This window comes from Tarenaya hassleriana, unplaced genomic scaffold (assembly GCF_000463585.1).
Source record: "Tarenaya hassleriana unplaced genomic scaffold, ASM46358v1 Cleome28, whole genome shotgun sequence".
Lineage (NCBI taxonomy): Eukaryota > Viridiplantae > Streptophyta > Magnoliopsida > Brassicales > Cleomaceae > Tarenaya > Tarenaya hassleriana.
This window is the reverse complement of record NW_010966021.1, coordinates 138,966-159,517: the sequence shown is the minus strand read 5'-3', so window position 1 is coordinate 159,517 and position 20,552 is coordinate 138,966. Positions and strand designations below refer to the sequence as shown.

Here is a 20,552-nt window from a genome sequence, read left to right as displayed (position 1 = left end):
TGTTCCCCGTGCCGTACAGTACTCACGAACCGCTGTTGGGGCTCGGTGGGTCCCAGCCAACAGCCCACGGTCCGTACGATTCGAGTATTCGGCTCTTGATCGGAGACGGTATGGTTCCGTTCGCGATGGAGATGTTGGCCCAAACACGTGACCAAGATCCGGAGAAATCGGGTCGGATCCTGCGGGTCATGATCGAGGCGAGCCGGGCAATCGGGTCACAAGGGGTGGTCGAGGGGCAATACAGGGAAGTACTGTCATCGGGACACGTGGAAGAAGTCGGAAAGACGTCGGAGAAAATGGAGGGCGAGATTTATGCATGCTCGGCGGCGTGCGGGGCGATGCTCGGCGGCGGAGGCGAGGACGAGATTGATAAATTGAGAAGTTACGGGTTAAATGTGGGAAAAATAGTGGGGTTTTTGCAGAGGAGGGAATATATATATATATATTGATCTAATTAGTTTAGGGCGTTGACAAAAAATATATTAAAAAAGATGCTTAGGGTTTGTGTCACAGACTCGTAAATCCCTTATATCCATGCATGCACAATAACACTACATTCGTTGTATCAAAATATAACAAAAGTATTTTATTCACACTCATCGTTTCCGCAGTCGGTATGATAATTTCAATTCCAAATTATCATGTAAATTGTCTTCTGTACCGGCCGGTTTTGATCCAATTGAGTATGGTTATTGAGAATTAAAATATTAGAGATTCGTATATTTATAATAAATAATCATATATATTATGATAAAGTATAAGAAATTCTTATATATATCTAATATTGACCGATTTGGTTGGACGTGCAAAACTCAGAAAAAATAATGATTGTTGTTTATCGCTCAAGATAGTCCAAATGGGGAGGGAAGTGGTCAACGCTTTAACTGTACTGTACAATTCACGTCATATAAGTCAACGCCATTCTCCCTTGTATTTGACCTATACGACGTCGTATCCCTAATCTTTATTCTATTACGCCACGCGTATACTCTTTAATTAATTTTTATAGAATATGTAATTAGTATGATATACTTCGTAAACCCGAGTAAGGCCCAATCTTCGTCTCTTATTTTACTTTGGTTAAGGGCGGGAGAAATGCAAGTCGTTTTCTCTGCAGAAAAACAACACACGTTTTCCCTCTCAAACGGTGAAATTATGGACTGGATAAAACGACGTCGTATATCACTTGTTTTCGTCGTGTCAACTGTCAAGTTCCCGCTCTCTCCGCCGCCGTGCTGATATTTCTCCTTCAATCAATTTTCCGGCACTCCCAATTAGGATCGACAAACCCTATCTCTTGCAGGGTCCTTCTGCTTGGAAAATCCACTGGCTTTGAGGTTCTCCGATGGACACGCAGGTCGTTGACCAATTCGCTCTCCTTTTCCATGGCGGCGTTTGTCAACTCTTCGGCGGCGCTCGTTGATTGGAACGACCTCCTAATCGACTGGTACGATGTCCATCACCTCCTCTCCTCTTCTCTGCGGGTGTCTCAACCTCTCCCGCACGAATTCCGATCACCCTGACCTGGAACCGGAGCTCGAGAGCGAAATTAGGCAAGTGAGCAGTAGGACCTTTGTGGTGATGTAGAGGCTTGACGTAGCGATACTAGAGATGATGATTTCTGATCGGTTATTTATTTGCTTTGTTGAGATTGGAATAATTTTATATCGAATCCGATTATTTTTAAATACGGTAACCATTGGTCTCGAGTAGGTACATTTTCGCGTGTGGCAAAGTTAAATGGAGGATGGATGAATCTATCAGTGAATTCCACATTTCCTTCAGTGATATTGTCTTCAGAAATCAATAGCTATTCCATGGATTCCTCATCATTTTAATGGGGGCAGTATATAGAAAGAAGAGAGATGAAATGTGAAGAAAGATTATTATCAGGTGGTTTTAATCAAAGGAAAGAATAGAAATTGTGGCAAGGATATAGAGAAAATTCTAGAAGATTAGGTCAATAAATAGGGAACTTTGTCCTTGAGGGCCAAATCCAATCCAAGTATTTTTGGAAGGAGCAAATGCCATGGAATAGTAGCCAGTCGCCATTTATGATCTCTGTGCTTTGGGAATTAGTTTAGATACTTCTGGTTGAAAACGTGTGCTGCAGCTCCTGTTTCACTAGAACTGAAGTTCAGTAAACTATGGCAGAAATGGATTAACTTGTGTTTATGGAATGTTCATTTTGTTATATCCTCCTAAGCTCGTCATTCTGGTCCGGCTTCTGTGTCCTTTTTCTTTTCATTCTTCGTTTTGCATTACTTTCAAAGTTTGCAGGATAATCTATTGTGTACCAGTTGCATCATTCAGACAATCAAGTAAGATGTTTATCTGTTGTACACTACAGGCTTTGTAGTTCTTTTTAATCTTTATTGTACTGCGTCTAACCTAAACCTTTTTTTTTGGTTCTGGGTTTGTCTGATTCTGGAATGACATTCAGAAAACTGATTTCATTATTTACGTTTTTGTATCCCGGATTTGAATGATGTTTCAGAACACGCACATGCTGGTGGTTTCAATTCTGTCCCCTTTACATATGAAAGTACCAGTGAGTCCAATGACCAGAAGAATGCTGATACAGAATCTTGATTCCATCCGCCTCTCACTGTGCCTGAAACTTTACTTTTAAACCTGGTAAGTTACTGTTCTATTATCTGATTCCTTGTAGAAGAATGGTAGTTTTACTCACTTGTAGGGATGTAAAATGGGTCAGCAGCTCGGCCCAGATCGGTCTGAGCCAGCCCAAAATCGGCTGCGGCCCGTTTTTTACGAGCCAAAAAAATCATGGTTTGGCTCAGATCGCCCTAACTCGGGAGCCCGCTTGTGGGCTCGCCGGGCGCTTTTTTCCGGTTCAGATTTCTTAAGCCCAAATCGATAAAATATGGGTTTTCTCGCGGGTCGGCTCGTGAGCCAAGTTTGTTTTTATGCCCCTACTCACTTGATACTTGCACTGATGTGGCCATGTAAACGTCTGGAAGGTGCATTAGTTATTCTAAGGGTTACCATATCTAAGTTTCAGACCCTAAAGCTAGTGGTGAGGACCCTTCTTTAGGACGAAATGAGACAAACCAAGTGTGGGAAGGAGATGAGAGCCAAAACCCGTGCGATGTTGTTGACCGGTACATTGTAAATTCCTTTTGCGTAAATGGTTCATTTCCAATCATGCAAGAGAAGCCATATGTATGTGGGGTTATTCCAATTTTATCAGAAATATATCCCAATTGAGTTTTTTGTTTGGATAACTATTTTGTTTCAGATAGACAAAGATGAGTGAGGGAAAGCATAAAGTCAGCCACAAGGGAAGGGGAGGAAAGGTCCATTGAATGGAATAAACGGAAGACAAGAGAAGGAAAAACCGAAAGTGAATCACTTTTGGTGACGCAGGAGTTGCTACCATGGTAAGGTAAGGTATAGCCACTACTTTCTTTTAATTTTATTTTAAAATATTTTTATTATAATTATAACATAGGAAAGAAGAATAAGAAGAAGAATGGAGGGATTTGATTGGATCGGCGTTTGCTTGAAACATACCCCTCTTCTTCCCGGCCCAAAAACTCGACCCTTGAAGGAATATCACACTTTTCAGCCTATCTTTTGTTTCCCTTTCCAAGTTTTGTATCATTCATTGGCCATTGCTTGCTTAGCTTGCATCCTCTCTCTCTCTCTCTTTGGCCAGTTGGGATTCTAAAGAATTTCAGGTTGGGGGGTTTCTCTTGCTTTGGACGCTTCTTGCCATCTTTTAAAAAAGATTACAATGGCAGCTGCTGGGCTTTTTTTTAAAATTATCCAGGAATTGTAATCATTTTTATCTTTTTTTTTAATCGGGTATCATAGGCCCTAACCCAAACTAATCTCAAGATCGAGAGAAAACCATGTGAAAGTCTCATTCCCAACTTAGAGTTCGAACTCGAGACGGGATAAATGCTTTACGCTCTCATTTCACCGGTTGAACTATCCAAATTGGGTTGAATCTTTTTTTATCTTATCACATATAGCATCCATCACTACTTAGTCGTCTCACAAGAGTAGATGAATGTCTGCTCAGAATCAATTGCACATCTTAAATTCGTTTAACGGCTGGTTAATCAAATCTGTTTGGCTTTCAAGATTAATGTATCTTTGTAATTTTGTTTGCAATATCTTATATTAATACCATAAAGGTTAGGCAATCAAATACATACGGGATTAGAATATACACACGCTCATTATTCTTAATAGTGATGCATTTCCATCTCAATTATAACACAACATTTAAAAAAATGTGGGTTCAGCAATCGAAAAGATTAAAAACAAAATCTCCTTGAGGGGGGATTCAGCAACAAGGGAAAGAAAAGGCCCGCAGCGTGATTTGCTTCCCATCACGCGTAAAATCCTCCCCTCCATTTCCCAATGACACAAAAACCTCAAAACTCTCCTGCTTTATTTATTTTCTTTATTTGGTTAAAAAAAATACTATTTCCGTTTCAAAATAATTATTGTTTTAGGTTATTTCATATTTTTTTTTAAAAATAAAAAAATCACATATACCCTTATTTAATGATAAAAACAATGTTATCATTAATAGTTTAGTGAAATTTAATAGGGATAAAATTAGAAACTATTGTAAAAAAATGTTTTGAAAACGTAAAATGACAAATATTTTGAAATATGGAAAATAATCTACAACTATAAATATTTTGAAACGGAGAAACGGAGAGAGTAACTCGCACTTCTCTAACACACCCTTCTCTAACCCATCGTGACTATCATGCATGCATGCATGAATCCGCGTTCATGTCCAGCCAACACACGATTATTAAAATCGTATCCCTCTATATATTTAATTCAATCCCTAACCAAAACAGTCCAATCCATTATCCAGCTCTGTTATTATTCTCTATTCTCTACGCAAAAGCATCTCCCGTTTTCTTCCGCACAAAAAAAACTCCAAAATATGCATTTGCTCAAAACAAAAATCAATAACTGAAACGGCATGTTACCACGCTCTATACCCTGAAAATAATGGCATTCTAATGTACAATTCTTTTAATCAACATGCTCATATAAATTTCGTCTATCAGTATTTACATTTAAGATTTGTCATGAACAGTGACTTTTAAAATTGGATAGTTCAATTGATAAGAAAAAAAACAAAACTCACTACCAACCGAAATTCGAATTTTCATTTGGAGAACGGCATTCACATGAATTTTTCCGTTTCTTTGATACTTTAAGAAATTTAATTGAACCAAATATTCAACTGCCGAATTATCCAGAAAAAATAGCCCAAAATGTGTTAGATCGGAATATTTATTATATAAGTTAGTTTATTTATCATTTTTTTTCTTTCTTCCTCGGAGATTAATTTATTTTTCTCGACTATTTTTTTGTTTTTGTAAAATGTATTCAGACGTCCAGCTTGGGTTTTGCAAATTTGCAATTAAAGACGCATGTGAGAAAAAGGCTTTATTACAGCCTCAAAATTTAATCCTTTAATGGTTGGATTATCCCACGCTAATCTTCCCGCTAACCTCGCATTTTGCACATGTCTTCTTCCACGTGGCATTTTTACCGTTCCTTTTTTCTTCTTTACAACCGGAAAACATAGGAAGTCGGCAGATCAAGTAACGGCGCCGTCCAACCTGGCATCCGCCGTCAAAGCTGTTCTCGTCCTCTCTCCTCCCTCCACGTGGCTCGCTTCACGCAAAACAACACTAATTTTTTTACAATTTTTTTTAAAAAAAAGTGGAAATCACAATTATTATTTTTTTTTGTAAAATAAAATCACAATTATTCGGAACGAGAAAATTATTTTGTATGCCAATCAAATTTAAAAACTCATAACACATCTTAGGGTTTTTATTAGAATCTTTCGAGCCATCCAAAAATATTTGGTGGATGAATTGATTAAAAATGTGATGGACCACATAAACTTAAACTATCAATTTCGCCTTGATTATCCTTTTTTTAATTAATTTGTGATTAATGGGTTGCATTATTATTCTTTGACATTCAATCCAAATGAATGAAATAACATTTATATCACAGGGTAATATGAATATATATTTAAATGTAAATCGTCCTGAGATACGTAGGTAAAAATGCTTATATGTGTATATATATAGAGAGAGCGAGAGAGATTTGCATTTTGAATACGAACTTGAACGGTCGTGTTAGAGATAAATCATATTAATTTGAATAAAAGGGAAGGATAAGGTAAAGTTTTCGTGCTTAATAATTGGTGAAAAGAGACGAAATAATAAAGAATGTCGTCTCAGTTCAGACTTTGAATTGGGACACCAAAACCCCATTCCAAAGGTCACATACACACACATATACATATACATATACATATATCTATATATGCGTGTATGTGTGTGTATACAGACACACATATATAAAAGCTTAGGTCATGACAAGTCTTCACTTAAACAATACAAGACTCCGCTATTCGTTTCTTTTTCCAATTTCTTATTCGCAAGTTTCTGGTGCTTCAATGGAGGAATGGACGAGAGGCCCAACCATCGGCCGCGGCTCCACCGCCACAGTCTCTATCGCCGTCGCGAGCTCCGGTAGAATCTTCGCCGTCAAAACCGTCGAGCTCTCTTCCTCGGCGATCTTACAGAGAGAACAATCTCTCTTGTCCGAATTGAGCTCTCCTCACGTAGTCAAGTTCATAGGCTCTGTTTCGACGCGCGAGAACAATATATTTCTCTACAATATTCTTATGGAATACGTCGGCGGAGGAACTCTTCACGATCTGATCAAGAAACGCGGTGGGAAGTTGCCGGAGCCGGAGATCAGATCATTCACGCGTCAGATTCTGAAGGGTCTGAGCTATCTTCACTCGCGAGGGATCGTTCACTGCGACGTGAAGAGTCAGAACGTTTTGATCGGCGAAAACGGCGTCGTGGCGAAGATTTCCGATCTGGGTTGCGCCAAAACTGTGGAGAACGGCGGTGTCACTTCGGAATTTTCCGGTACACCGGCGTTCATGGCGCCGGAGGTGGCTCGCGGTGAGGAACAGGGGTTTGCAGCGGATGTATGGGCATTGGGTTGTACGGTGATCGAGATGGCGACTGGTTCGAGCCCATGGCCCGGCCTAAACGACGTCGTTGCGGCAATGTACAAGATCGGATTCTCCGGCGAGTCTCCGGAGATTCCGGGATGGTTGTCGGAGAAAGCTAAGGACTTTCTGAGGAATTGTCTGAGGCGAGAAGCGAGCGAGAGATGGGCAGTTCATGAATTTCTGCAACACCCATTTCTCGACGAACAAGACGAATCTCGTACTTGTCTGAACACGAGGATGACGACTTCTTCTTCTTCTCCTAGTACTGTGCTCGATCAATATTTCTGGGATTCATTCGAACTCTCCAAAAGTCTCTTGATTCAGACAGAACACGAAGACCCTTTTCCAGATCCTTCGAGTTATCGAGATTCCCCCGCCGATCGGATCAAGAAACTCGCCGGAGATGGGTTTTCCGGCGTGCCCGATTGGGATACCGACGACTGGATTCAATTGAGAAACAACGAGATCGGACCAACCCAGAAACGAAATGACGAGGAAAATGAGATTGGAGTCGAGGAAACGCCATCGGAGGCAACGGAAAGTGTCGAGAGCTGGAATTCAGATCAGGACAGCATGTCATCTGATCATTTCTCTGACAGCGACAGCAGTAGTAATTATTACTACTCCACCATTGGAGGAGATGTAATCCCATCTGTCTGTTACAATGTCGAATGTAATTCTGTATCATCCGACATAAATTGTGTAAAAGACAATAAAAAATATTGTTTTTCTCCAATATTCGAATCTAAAAAAAACTAATCATATCATAGCTTTCTAAACCTATTGAAAAAAAAAACGAGGAAATTTAAAATTACATTATTGATAACGATGGGGCAAAACTCCTTCGAATCTTTATTTAGAAAGTAGTTGGATCAAAGATTCAATAAATTTTATGTTTAAAAAAAAACTATGGTCGTTGATCTTTCAAAATTGGCAGTTGGGTATATTGTGTGTTTTGTGGTAGGTGTTTGAGTGCATAAACTACTATGCAAAAGGAGACTTGAACAAGTCAAGAAGCAACTAAGTCTCTTTTCTTTCTTTTATTTATTTATTTATTTATTTATTTATTATTATTATTCCTAGTCTTAATTTTTGTAAGTGTGAACGCATAAGACCTTTTTTTGGGGTTGGTTTAACGTTTACTTTCCATGGCACAAGCAAAGTTCGGTGTTTCTTAGACCAAATTCATTCACATTTGAATCAAGAGGTCATGTATTTCGAGTTTCTAGTATTTTTTTTTTAAAAATATTTTTATTTAATTTGTATGTAGAATTTTACATCGGATTCGACGGTAACATCTGGTAGTACATGTGTAATTTAGTGTACAATTCATAGCCACTTTTACATATATTTTTATTTGAGTGTACCAAATCCTTTCTGTTAAAATCTAATTGCATCTAAATCTAATTTAATTGAAAACTCGATTAGATGTGATATTTTTAAAATCAAATTAATCGAATTGGAAACGAATATACATGTAATACAAATAGGATGAAACTAAAAATCTTATTAAAAATGCCAATTTTCTACATAAAAAGCTAGATTTATGAATCTAAAAATTTGTATAATAATTTTTTTTTAGAAAAGGAATAGTTGGGAACATTTCCGCGAAAACATTTTAATGGTAAGATTTTGAAATAGATAGTTCTATTGGTTTCGTTTTCTTGGTCCTTCACGTAATACATAACCAAAAGATATATAAATCAACTCCTAACAAAATTATATGAAGATATTGCATCCTTTTTGTTTAGGTACTCATCCGTTGAAAAACACCACAAAAGCTCAAAGATACCATTTTTTTTTATATAAATTGTTAATATAGGAGAGGTGGTGATGCTGATGATGACTCTATGTTGATGTCAAGAGTGCATAATGTGAAGCGCCAATCCGATTCGATTGGTTCAATATCAACTTGGCATCCTCTTAAGAAAAAAAAAACACATAAATCATAAAAACAAATTGAGGGGTTGACCTTTAGAAAGTGGAAGTCTTGTTCTCTCTTTCATGGCTTCTTCCACTTGTTCTTGTTGTAGGGTTTTCTAGATTCTCTCACACCCGCCTTATCCATTTCCAATGCTAATTTATTTATTATGAAATTAAAATCCTTTTTTTTCCCTAGACTATCTTATAATTCATTTATAAGATTATAAAATAAAATAAATGAAACCTTATGTTGTGCAAGGTTTGTTTGTGCCATAGTTGAATCCCATGCTTTTGGAGAAGGGTTATGCGTGTGTGCTCCCAATAATAGCGACATGTTAAGTTGTTTTGTCATAACCTTCAATGATATTTGGACACCTAGTTTTCACTTATTAGTTATGTTTACTGTTAGTTTTCTTATTTTCTCATATTTGATTCGAATTCGGCTAATTTAATTTCAAATATACTTATATATATATATATATATATATTTGAAATTGGGCTAATTGGGCCAGGCCCATGTTCATAGCCCCTTCTTTTGTCGACCCCTGCAACTGTCCGTTGGCAGAAACCGAAGCTGTCGTGGAGGAGGCTATATGGCGGCGCAAAGTTTCTTCAACGCGGATAAAAAATAACTTCGAAAAAAAAAAGAAATAAACACAAACGCACACGAACAACACAAAATCGTGAGATATCTCGAGGCACGTATAGTGTTGCTTAGATATAATCATTTCTAGTTATATCTACATAAAATAATTCACATTATTCATCGTTATTACTTACAGTTTAAAATTTTATAATCTATTCTAGCACCTTCCGTTTTCGATTAGCTTTTGAACATTATTGTAAATATATATATATATATGGGCGGACCTATATAGTGGAGAATGGGAAGTTTTATAAAATTACAAAAGAATATTGATAAATGCCCCAATAAAATTATGCATATTCATATAAAATGATACGTATATTATTATTACTCCCATATGAAAATAGTTTTGAGTGTCTCTCTCTCTATATAACATATATGTATGAACAAGTTCATTATACCACTTTCTCTAAAACCACCGTTTTTACTAGGGTGGACGTTTCAAAATTTTCACGGTTCTGAAAACGGTTTATTCGGTATTCTAAAATTTGTACTAAATTAGTATCGTGTTACAGTCTTTACAGAATCTATAAAATATTGAAGCATCTTTATTCATTTCTATCTGAACAAATTTCAATGGTAATTTACAGTTACCAACCAATCAAAATACACTTCCCAAATAAAAAAAAAAGGGAAAAAAGGTAGAGAGATCAAGCGACAGTGCCGTCTGCGTTTTCCGGTTTAGGAGGTCTCTTGGAAAACAAAGATGACTTGCCGTCGAAGAAACTAGAGAACGATTGGCGATTAGGGTTTCCTTCTGAACCTTTCTGCTGCTCTTCTCCTCCTCCTTGTTGTTGCTTCTTCTGGCCTCTCTCTTTACCCCGAAATATAAATCCGAGCCGCCTGAAACGGCGTCTGGTTTCGCCCGTCGGAGATTCCTCCGTTTGCTTCATCGTTCTCAAAAACTCTTCCGGCCGTAGTAACATCGTTTCCACGGTTTCGTAGACCTAAGAGAACGAAGAAATCGGCTCAATTCGCTCATCCGCTATGTGAAAATGCGGTATACTCCTGTTCGAAAACGTTATGGAGAATATTCTGGAAGATTATATGGAGCAATATCGAGTACCTGGCAGAGATCGTCGAGTTTATCGCTCCATTTGTGTCCCTGACAAGTCACGACCACATAATCCTTGCATTTGTAGAACATCTTCGACAAATCATCGTTTTTCGCTAGTCTTGGTTCTGACATCGCAAATCCCGAGGCAACCTGAAAACCCCACAACCATTCAATAGTTAGAATTCATACCGGAAGCGAAAAAGATCGAATATATATGTAAGGGTCATAAGCGATTTGACGGGAAGACTTACTAGGGAGACAAAGAGTTGCTCGAAAAGCTCGGCAGCTGGTATGTCTTCCAAACAATTCAGGATCCCTTCCCTTTAAAAGTTTGATGAACATTCGAAGAAAATCCTCCATGAGTGAGATCAAACACGGAATTGGCTGTGTTTTTAAGACAGCATAATTTCAACTTACACTGCTAAATCTTCATCAAAGAGAGGTGTTTGTTTAACAGCGGGCACGGGTTTGGCGGTTTCCCACAGTTCTCTCCATAAATTACCTAAAATTTCATCGATGGTTGTGAGGATCGATAAGCGATAAATACAAAAGATATGAATTGTACTACTATTGAGAAAAAAATGAGACTAGAGGTTGGACCTTCTTTCTGCATCCGAGTACTCAATCGACCCCGTAAAGATGAAGAATCACCCTCTCCGGGGGAAGTATCATTTTCGGTCCAATCTGGAGGAGAGTGCCATCTCACAAAATCTTCCAATGTACAGTCGGGATTTGCGGCCTAAGGGAGATACATAACTTATTAGTTACAGATATATGAAAGATTTACACATCACCGAGATTTATTGACATCTAGAAAATCACCTTGAAAGCCTGCATATCAGACAGGAGTTGAGAACACCCGGCACCCATGCTGGCCATAAGAACAACAACAAAACCGATCTATCACGATAATAGTACATCCAAAAATACTTTAACAGCAACTAATTGTAAGACAACCATGCTCATAATCACTCCCTTTCAAAAACACTATGGCTGATACAGAAAAGATCGTAAAGTTTCAAAATTCGTAACTGAAAGCAAACATGTAGAGAAAGAACTGCATAAAGACGACAGGGGCAGGAAGAAGTTGCTCAAAGATACGAATTCCAAATAGATCTGCATCTCATTAACTTGAGTGTACTTACTCACCTCCCTGTCCGGAGAACCAGTTCCTCTGTTTCTCTGATAAGATCTTCCGTCAGAAGAGGTCCTTCCTTCAAGATATGGACAAAACCAAAGGCGAAAGAAATAAGATTTGAGAACTGAGAAGTTACTCATAGTTTTAATCAATTATAATGGAAGTAGCCGAACCTGAGTTATTGGGGCATATACAGGTTGACCAGTTTCCAACAATGTTAAGTTCTCAACTCGGTGATTAACACCTAGCCGGAGTATGAGTTCTCCGGTATTACTTTTAGCATACAAAAGAGGAACAGAAGAAGCCGTTCCTTCTGAAACATCTGAGTCTTCATCAGTCAAACTGGATTGCCTCATTACAGCATCCAGTGCTTCAGTTGCAGTTCTCCGACGTGCTTTCCTAGAAAGGCAGCAATTTATGACCTGTAACCATTGATGCAGCAGGCAAAATTTTAAATCCGGAATCTCGTCCAGAGGGATCCCTGGTATGTGCTTTCCTTCAGTCCAGAATCTTCTCAACTGCACATGCAAAGGATCCAAGACACATTATCAAAAGAACTATAACATGCCAAGCTTAGTTGCAGTGGTTGGAGAATGCACTCGAATATAATTACTTTTCTCTAGTGTAGACATATGCCTAATCACATATATTTCCATCTAGGTTTTGGACTTTGACTAAACTACCAGGCAAAACGAAGAAAATTTCATTCTTGTTGAACCTCTACACACCAGCAATCTTGAATACCAAATGGTCCACCCTAAACCACAAGGCATATAGAATCAATTGCTCTATCAACATTCACAAATAGCATGAACTACCCCCCTTACCTTAGCTCATAAGCTAATCACACTGGATATCAAATAGAGAGAATAAAGAAGGTTGCTCCAAAGCCAAGGATTTTCTAATTTGTATTACAACAACTTACTTCATCAACAACCCTGCACCAGAACAAAGTCATTCTCCTTAGGGTTGTAAAGCTTCCAATCACTTCTGCTAGCTTAACAACGAAACTGCCCGACGGAGCAGCATGAATATCTTTTGGCAAAGATGTTGTGCTCGCTGGAGACTCTAAATCACTGTCAATCTTTCTTCTGAGGAAACTACTCTCTGTAAATATCTTCCATAAATTATAATCAACGCGAAAAGAAATAAAAGGGACAGAAATATAGTTGGACAGACAAACATGCCCTTGTATGATAAACCTACCTGCATCAAACAAGGCTTGAGTTAGAGAAACAAGTTTATCCTCGTCTCCAGGATCAAATCCAAGCTTATCCTCTTTGTCACCGAGGACCAGTGATTTCACTGCAGAGAGGCTCAAGGCCCCCCTCTCCCTCACTGGTGATGAACTTCCCGAAGATGTAACAAAGTCTTTGACAGTCTTAGCCCTCTTTCCTGCTCTGGAACCAAAAACCAAAAGGACATATTGAGAAATCAACAGCAGACTCATCTACGGAAAACTTCAACTAGGGAGTTTATATAGTGGCAGACACAATTCTTCAACCTTGTTGCTTATAAGCAAGGCCTGGAAAATACAGATACAGAGCATAAAACGTAAATCCAAATTGAAACCTCGATGAGTAGTAATTAAGCTTTCTGAAAAGCTTTTAGCCAGAACACTACAGGAAACTAAAAAGGACAAGTTTTAGACTGAGATGAAATTAAATCATTCAAGACTCACTCAAGTGCTACGGCCAGCTGCTTCACAGTAGAGGCAGAAGGAATACCGTTCACATCGATAGCATTCAGAGATTCTACCAATGAAGCAACATCTGATGCCTATATATCGAAGGAAGCGAGATCATTTAACACAGTAAAAGTAAAGATATCTTGACAGCAGGCAAACGGCGAGCTCCAATGGTATCTGTCTGTAGCAGACAAGGAAAACCGAAGAAAGTGATTTGAGAAAGAGATACCTTGGCTTCCTGTTCTTGTATCACTTTAAGAGTATACATATTCTCGTCAACAAAAGGGAGCGCCATGGTTAAAGTTTCAGCCTTTTCGTGGTTTTCAACTCCTATCCTCCCTAGTCTTAAGTTTTTCAATCTATCTTGCCATTCTTGCTTTGTTCCGATATTTGCACCTCTCCATCCTCTAGGCTTCACTTCATTGTCCTCCTGTGTCAGAAAATTCACACTTAGCAGGAAACCCAATATGTGTCTCTATTATAACAGAGTTTCCCTTAAAGAAACAAAACAAAACAAAACAGTTTCTCTAAAAAGCATATGGGTAATATTTTCCAAACATTTAACATAGATTGCCTCACTGTTTTACATTCTCCAAATGCTTCTTCAAACAAACAAAAGAACTACAAGTATCCTACTTCTCATTTCCAATCAGAAATTACAAGCCTCAGATTAAAATACAGTGAAAATTATCATCCCTGTCATTTCCAAAAATCTAAGATAAACACATAATTCCCAGATTCTCAGACCACGCCAAACACTGAGAGATTATGATTCCATAGGGAAGACAAATCGGGAATTCTATTTGGGCAACAATGGACGCACCTCTGAGAGATCTTCGTTCCTCTTTGCTTGCTTCTCCGCGTCTTCAACGTTTCAGACAAAAAAAATTTAAAAAAAAAAAATGAAATACGCATCATCACAATGAAACCCCCCAAAAAAAGACGACCAGGAAAAAATAGAGAGGGAATTTAACACGAGAATCGGATAAAAATCGGTGGTCTAGCAAGCAACGGGCCTCCATCGATCAGTCAAAATTTAGTAAATGGAAATAAAGAAAATTCAACGACTTAGGAAGAAGACACAGGTAAATCGAAGCAGAGAACACGGGGAGAGAGAGAGAGAGAGGAGACCTCGATCAGATTTGAGATCAGTGAAGACGCGCTCCGCTTTGGCCGCGGCGGAGTGGAAGGCGGTCCTGGCCTTGGAGACAAACGACGGCGCCGGCGCCTCCATTATCGTGCGCACCTACAGGCGCACAGGTTAAGATGTTGCCGTGTCAACGAGGCGGCATGAGAGCTCGAGGAGGAGGAGGAGGAGGAAGAAGAGGAAGGCGAGATCAACGAGCCGAAGTGGAGCGGAGGACGAAATATGAAGACATTTGGAACATTGTTTATAAAAATAATTAATTAATAAAGAAAGGGCATAAATTGTGTCATAATTAATTGTTTTATTAATGGACATGAGGTTTGACCACTCCCCATCACTGACACAGCCCAAACATGATTTATCTGTGGTATTTCCATTATACGAAAATTGACCAATAGGAAATTAGGAATTATCAAACCATACCATTGGATTATTTTTTGACACAACTATATATTTAAAATACGATAAATCCCGACCCTAAATCTGCGCGTCCCATTATCATATCATATACGTTTTACATTAGACAGGTTTTAAATATCTAAATAAATAAATGAATAAATTTAAAATTGTTAGAAAACCAAACCGCGGGGATAGCTCAGTTGGGAGAGCGTCAGACTGAAGATCTGAAGGTCGCGTGTTCGATCCACGCTCACCGCATTCATTTTTATTTTTTTCTATTTTTTTCTTCATCCATGGATAATAAAAATAAATAGAAAAAAGTAAAATACTGTATTTCGGACAGAACAAACAGGCAACTACGTTCAAGGAGCTGAAACGAGCTGTTTCAGATTAATGGGGAAAACATAATCAGGAGATCCATCGAAGATGAAATCCACGAAAACTCGGGAGGCTTGTTGAGTTGGGTGGTACATGTCCCAGAACAAGTGATGCTCCCTGTCCGTACAGTACGTCGCAAATGGAACGCATGGTATCTCCGCCCTCAACTTCCCCAGCCCACAGCATCCCGCTTTGATCTCCCTAAACCCTTCGTCTCAGAAAGAGGATTCAATATATATACACACACACACACACAAGAAGATCAGAGTCGTCACTACCGTAGAGTATGGGATCGTTGCTGATGTCATGCATGGCTTTGTAGGAGTCGAAGAAGGAATAGTTCATCCCATGCAATTGAGCTTTCAGCTCCTCCATCGTCGTTTTCAACGCTTCGTTGAATGCGAGAGAACCGTGATTCGCTTCTTCGTCGCATTTCGCTCCCCGGAACTTCAACCGCCTCGCCGGAATGCACCCGATCTCCCCCGTTCCGACCGCCAGAAACTTACGTGCTCCGTTGTCGTACAATCTCTGCATTATATTTTTGTAACAAAACATTTGAATGGAGTGTAATTAACCAAGTGGATTAGGGTTTATTTTTATTCAATAAAAAAACTGAAAAAGTTGTGTATTTTTTTATTTATTTCAATTAATAAAAGCCTTCAGTGTCGTGTTTTTCTATGTACAGAAAATAATCAGTATTTTTTTTTTTTTGATGATATGTAGAACAGATGTACCTCCAGTTGCTCTTTGAGCTTTGCAGCCATGGAGCTCGCGTACCGCTGAATAGAGGTCCGTCGCCGGAGATCGGACCGTCGGAAATAATGGAGAAGATCGTTGCTTCCGATCACAACCGCGAATACCGATCTCGATAAGTATGTACGCACATCGTGATATGGTTGGACAAGTCTTATTAGATCTCCACGAACGTGATGGACATAGTAGTCCACTTGCCTCGACAACGAAATGGACTGACCCTATACACGTCACTTGAACGAGATTAGTATACGTCAAAATATCAACAGTAATTGGCCTTAAAAAACTCTTTTTGCTCATGAATTATAAACTATGGATCAAACCCTGAATTTATTACTCCGATTTTCGACACTTGTGCCATGTTTTACTTACGAGGATGTCGTTGTGGTAAGTGCCGTTGAAAATTCCGGCGCCTCCGGAGGCGAAATTAACGCCGGCGAAAAAGGACGACATGTTCCTTTGATTTTCCGGTGAAAGAAACGGCGGAGAACTCGGAAGTCCCGCCTTCTCTGCTGCATAATCCAAAGAAAAAAGAAATACGCAATACGTACGTATATTTAATTAAAAAGATATAACACAGGAGACACATACATATTTGTACGTGTACTGTGTAGTATAGTATACACGTATAATATACTGTGCATGAAGAGAACAAAAACACAGGGCCAGACATCACATGACTATAGAAGCCAAGAGTTTCACTTACCAAGAAAGGAAAAAGAACACAAATTATGAAAACGATCGACCAGGATGTCTAAGTATCTCTATCAGTCATTTATATATATATATATATATATATATATATTGTTCCGCATGCTATTTCGTATTCTTCTACACCTGTCTTCCTAATTTCCCCCTCATGAAGCAAAAAACACACACAGAGATATGATACACATGCGCACGCATATGCATATGTGTGTATATATGTGCGGATGTATACACGCGGTATAGGATACGTTTCCTATGGTTGTATACGGCAGAGGATACGTTTAGGTACCGAGGAAATCGGCGGCGTTCAAGCCGTTGCTGAATCTTCCGGTGGGAACTCTGCCGGGGAAATCGATGCCGTTGGGAGGGAAATTGGCTTTGGCGATGGAGAAAGGGATGTAGTTGTTGTTTCCGACATCAACTAAGGAATCTCCGAACACGAACACAGCTGTAACTCCTCTCTTCTTGGATTCATAGACAACTACTGTACTTAACATGTAGATTATGCACAAGAAAGTACTTCCTCTGATTGATCTATACCTTCCCATCTCTCTCTCTCTCTCTCTCTCTCTCTCTCTCTCTCTCTCAGCTTATGCATCAATCTCTTCTGTTTTGTAGGTACATTTGTGATGGATTGATAACTAAACCGGATCGAACCGAGCTAAATTCATTAACCGGTCCGCCAAAAGTTTGACACAGATTATATGTAAAATGTAACGATTATTTAATTTGTGCTGTGTATTTGTAATACATATATATATATTTGATGTATAGGGTTATCTCGTGGAAAGTTACACAATCAATACTTGTAATCACCAATACTGTATGTTGCTCAATTCGTCAAGTTTTATATATAAATAGATTAAAATTAAATTCTCGTTAGATAAAAAGTTAAAATTTGTTATGACTTGCTTTTTTTTTTTAATCCATGATTTACATTTCTATTAGTTTTAATCTTCTATGCTTCATCGACAAAATCCCCCCCCCCCAAATCTTCGAATTCAGAAAAAATCAAGAGCTAAACCAGGAAAAAAAAGACCCACCGTCTCATGATTCGGCCAGTCCGAGTCAACTCAGTCGACATCACAACCTCCAGGTAAAAAAATCGAATCTTTTCCTCGAAACTCGGCGATATGAATCGCGGGACTTGGAGAAAGTCGAAGAAACAAAGCAGCAATTAGGATCAACAGTGACGCGGGTTTCGATTGTTTCAATGAAAGATTGTCGTATCAGAGAAATGAAGAACAGAAGAAAGAAGACGACAAGGTGGAAACAATTCGTGACTCGTCGAGTTAAAATATATATATATTTTTTATATATTTTTATAAAAATTAATATCTAATTTAAATTTTATTGATTACATATATAATTTATTATATATAGATATATTTAAATTATAAATAAAAATATTATATATGTTTTAAATTTGGTGAGTCTGTGTTTAACTTGTGAAATTGGCCGAATCGAGTTGAATCAATGTTTTTTTAGTTAGTTCGCAAACGAATTTGGCGAATGAAACCCAAAACGTCGTAACAAGTTGAGCAAATATGAGTTGAACTAGTTCGTTTGACACTCTACCGACAACAAAGAAATCAAATTAAAATTTTAGTGTTTTAAATTATATTAAGGGGTTGGTAATATGATTTAGACAAGATTAATTATTGTATAACAATAATTTTAAAATAAATAATTGTTGAATAAAATAATTTAAATATAATCTGATTTATAAAAAAAATAAACTATGTTTTTTTTTATTAAAGGTGCAAAATTTAAATTTTAAATAATTAGAACAAAATATAAAAAAAAACTACGATTATGTGTTTTTTTTCTTTATTTTACGGAACACCTTCTCTTGTGTATTCATAGGAACTCAAGCATTTTTTTTCAAATTTATAATAAATAAAAATTTTAAACTAGAGTTTTATTTTACACAATTTCGTGTGAAATGTGTATACATATATATAAATATATTACGTTTTTTTTTCACATGCTTTGCCTATGAAATGAAGATATAGCAAGTGATGGATTATATATATATAAATAAAAGATAATAGCAAGTAATTAAAGAGATTATGAATTAAAATATTAAAATGGGAAAAGAGAAAGGTGTCGACACAACCCAACCAACCAAGCTGTCGTCCAAGTGTATATAAATATATATTATATTTGACAAGGACCAAACTCTGAAAGTGGGTCACGTGTTTTGCACATGATCCCAATTCCCAAATCATACACTACACCGCGGAGTTAGGTGGACGTGTGCGGAATTAAATTTCTAGGTATTTGAATTCGATGGGTTATATATTTTAAACCCTAAACCCGATTTTTTAGATATTTAAATTATATTACTTACGAAATAATTTTTTGAATATTCATGGATATATGTAGGGGTGTAAAATAGATTCGGGCCCACGGGGTGGTTCGCGAGTCAGCCCATATTCTTCCGAGTTGGGGTGAGAATAATTGAGCCCAGAAAAAACGGGCCAAAGGAGCTGGCTCGTCACGGATCGGGCTCATGGCGAGCCAGCCCGCAACGAGCTGGGCTGGCCCGCGGGCCAATTTTTCTTTTTTTCTTTTTATTTTTTTCTATATTTTAAAATAAAAATTATATATTTGGCTCGCGGACCGGCTCGTTTGGTTCGCGGGTTAAGGCGATTTGGGATGAGCTGATCTATTTTTAGCTCGTTAAAAAACGGGCTGGACTGGGCTGGGCTAAAATTTTCTCGGATCGGAACGAGGCGGACTGGGCTGGGTCGAGCCAGCTCGTTTTACACCCCTAGGTATACGAATCCAACGAAATTTAAACATATTTTGATTAAAAAATTTATAAAACTTTATATATTATAAATCAATAATTTTTATAAAAAATATTTATATATCTAAAATAACTATATATTGTTTTTAAAATAAAAAAACATCTAGATTAATGATAAATTTATTTACAATTTATAAATAAATCAAAGATATAATAACGATATTTTTATTATACGGATATCCAGGGATAATTAACAGATCCGAAAAATATCAATTCGAATCTGAACACGAATTTTAAATTTTAATCATATTAAAATTTCGACGTATATCTCGTTATAAAATGGATACCTGATTTTCGAATATACCCAATTTGTTGATGAGGACGAATACCCAAAATTTAGTTATTTTTGTCCGTTAACTTAATTTTCTTCTCCTCCAATATTTACATACATATATATATATATATATACACAATAACACGTGAATTTCCTGATCCCATTAACTCTGTACAATGTTGAATTACATTTAAACAATCAGAATATGACGTTCGATTGTTTAAACCGTGCGAAAAATATAATGAAATGGTAATAATGTTGATTTTATTTAAACTGCAACGCTCGCTTCACAAATTCCATAACTCGATCTTCCCCTTGTTCTTGTCGTCTCAGTTGCAACTTGCAACCATGGTCGGAGCAATCACCAGTCCCCGTGTCCTGATAGCAACGTATCTCCCCCGTCCTTCTCCGGCGGCTCTCCGGCGAAGAACGGTGTTGGCCATCTCCGGCGGCGACTCCTCCTACTGGGCCGTCGTCAACGCCGACGTCGAAGCCCATCTCCGGCGAGCCATCCAAGTCAAACCGCCGATCTCAGTCAGCGAGCCGCTGCATCACTTCGCCGTCACGGCTCCCCCC

The 20,552-nt window shown here is 38.0% G+C and overlaps 3 protein-coding genes, 1 long non-coding RNA gene and 1 other non-coding gene across 10 annotated transcripts; 3 read left to right on the top strand and 2 right to left on the bottom strand.

Moving 5' to 3' along the window:
• The first annotated feature begins 1,221 nt into the window (after window positions 1-1,221).
• On the top strand, window positions 1,222-3,817 carry LOC104817671. Of its 4 annotated transcripts, none has more exons than XR_772551.1 (4): window positions 1,222-2,321; window positions 2,498-2,637; window positions 3,023-3,122; window positions 3,260-3,817. It is a non-coding gene; the product is annotated as an uncharacterized LOC104817671 (long non-coding RNA). The 4 variants fall into 4 exon arrangements; XR_772552.1 differs by having other exon boundaries at window positions 1,222-2,637; window positions 3,260-3,401; window positions 3,473-3,817; XR_772550.1 differs by having other exon boundaries at window positions 1,222-2,637; window positions 3,260-3,406; window positions 3,473-3,817.
• A 2,535-nt stretch (window positions 3,818-6,352) lies between these two features.
• LOC104817672 (mitogen-activated protein kinase kinase kinase 2-like) lies at window positions 6,353-7,810 on the top strand. The gene has a single exon (XM_010546927.2). It carries the CDS (start codon window positions 6,395-6,397, stop codon window positions 7,808-7,810), a length of 1,416 nt encoding a protein of 471 aa, XP_010545229.1. The 5' UTR covers window positions 6,353-6,394.
• Window positions 7,811-10,148: 2,338 nt separating this feature from the next.
• Window positions 10,149-14,913, bottom strand: LOC104817673. Its single transcript, XM_010546928.2, has 14 exons — window positions 14,634-14,913; window positions 14,326-14,366; window positions 13,732-13,932; window positions 13,497-13,594; window positions 13,022-13,215; window positions 12,741-12,922; window positions 11,989-12,333; window positions 11,827-11,891; window positions 11,500-11,548; window positions 11,278-11,416; window positions 11,095-11,179; window positions 10,929-10,998; window positions 10,687-10,827; window positions 10,149-10,567 (listed from the first exon to the last, which is right to left on the bottom strand). Exons 1-14 carry the CDS (start codon window positions 14,734-14,736, stop codon window positions 10,271-10,273), a joined length of 2,010 nt encoding a protein of 669 aa, XP_010545230.1. The 5' UTR covers window positions 14,737-14,913; the 3' UTR covers window positions 10,149-10,270.
• Window positions 14,914-15,233: 320 nt separating this feature from the next.
• Window positions 15,234-15,306, top strand: TRNAF-GAA. Its single transcript has one exon. It is a non-coding gene; the product is annotated as a tRNA-Phe (tRNA).
• Window positions 15,295-17,479, bottom strand: LOC104817670 (GDSL esterase/lipase At5g55050-like). Of its 3 annotated transcripts, none has more exons than XM_010546924.2 (5): window positions 17,177-17,479; window positions 16,552-16,691; window positions 16,161-16,400; window positions 15,705-15,954; window positions 15,295-15,634 (listed from the first exon to the last, which is right to left on the bottom strand). In XM_010546924.2, exons 1-5 carry the CDS (start codon window positions 17,433-17,435, stop codon window positions 15,411-15,413), a joined length of 1,113 nt encoding a protein of 370 aa, XP_010545226.1. In that variant the 5' UTR covers window positions 17,436-17,479; the 3' UTR covers window positions 15,295-15,410. The 3 variants fall into 3 exon arrangements, with proteins under 3 accessions (XP_010545226.1, XP_010545227.1, XP_019058561.1); XM_010546925.2 differs by having other exon boundaries at window positions 16,552-16,688; XM_019203016.1 differs by having other exon boundaries at window positions 15,539-15,627.
• Between the last annotated feature and the right edge of the window lie 3,073 nt (window positions 17,480-20,552).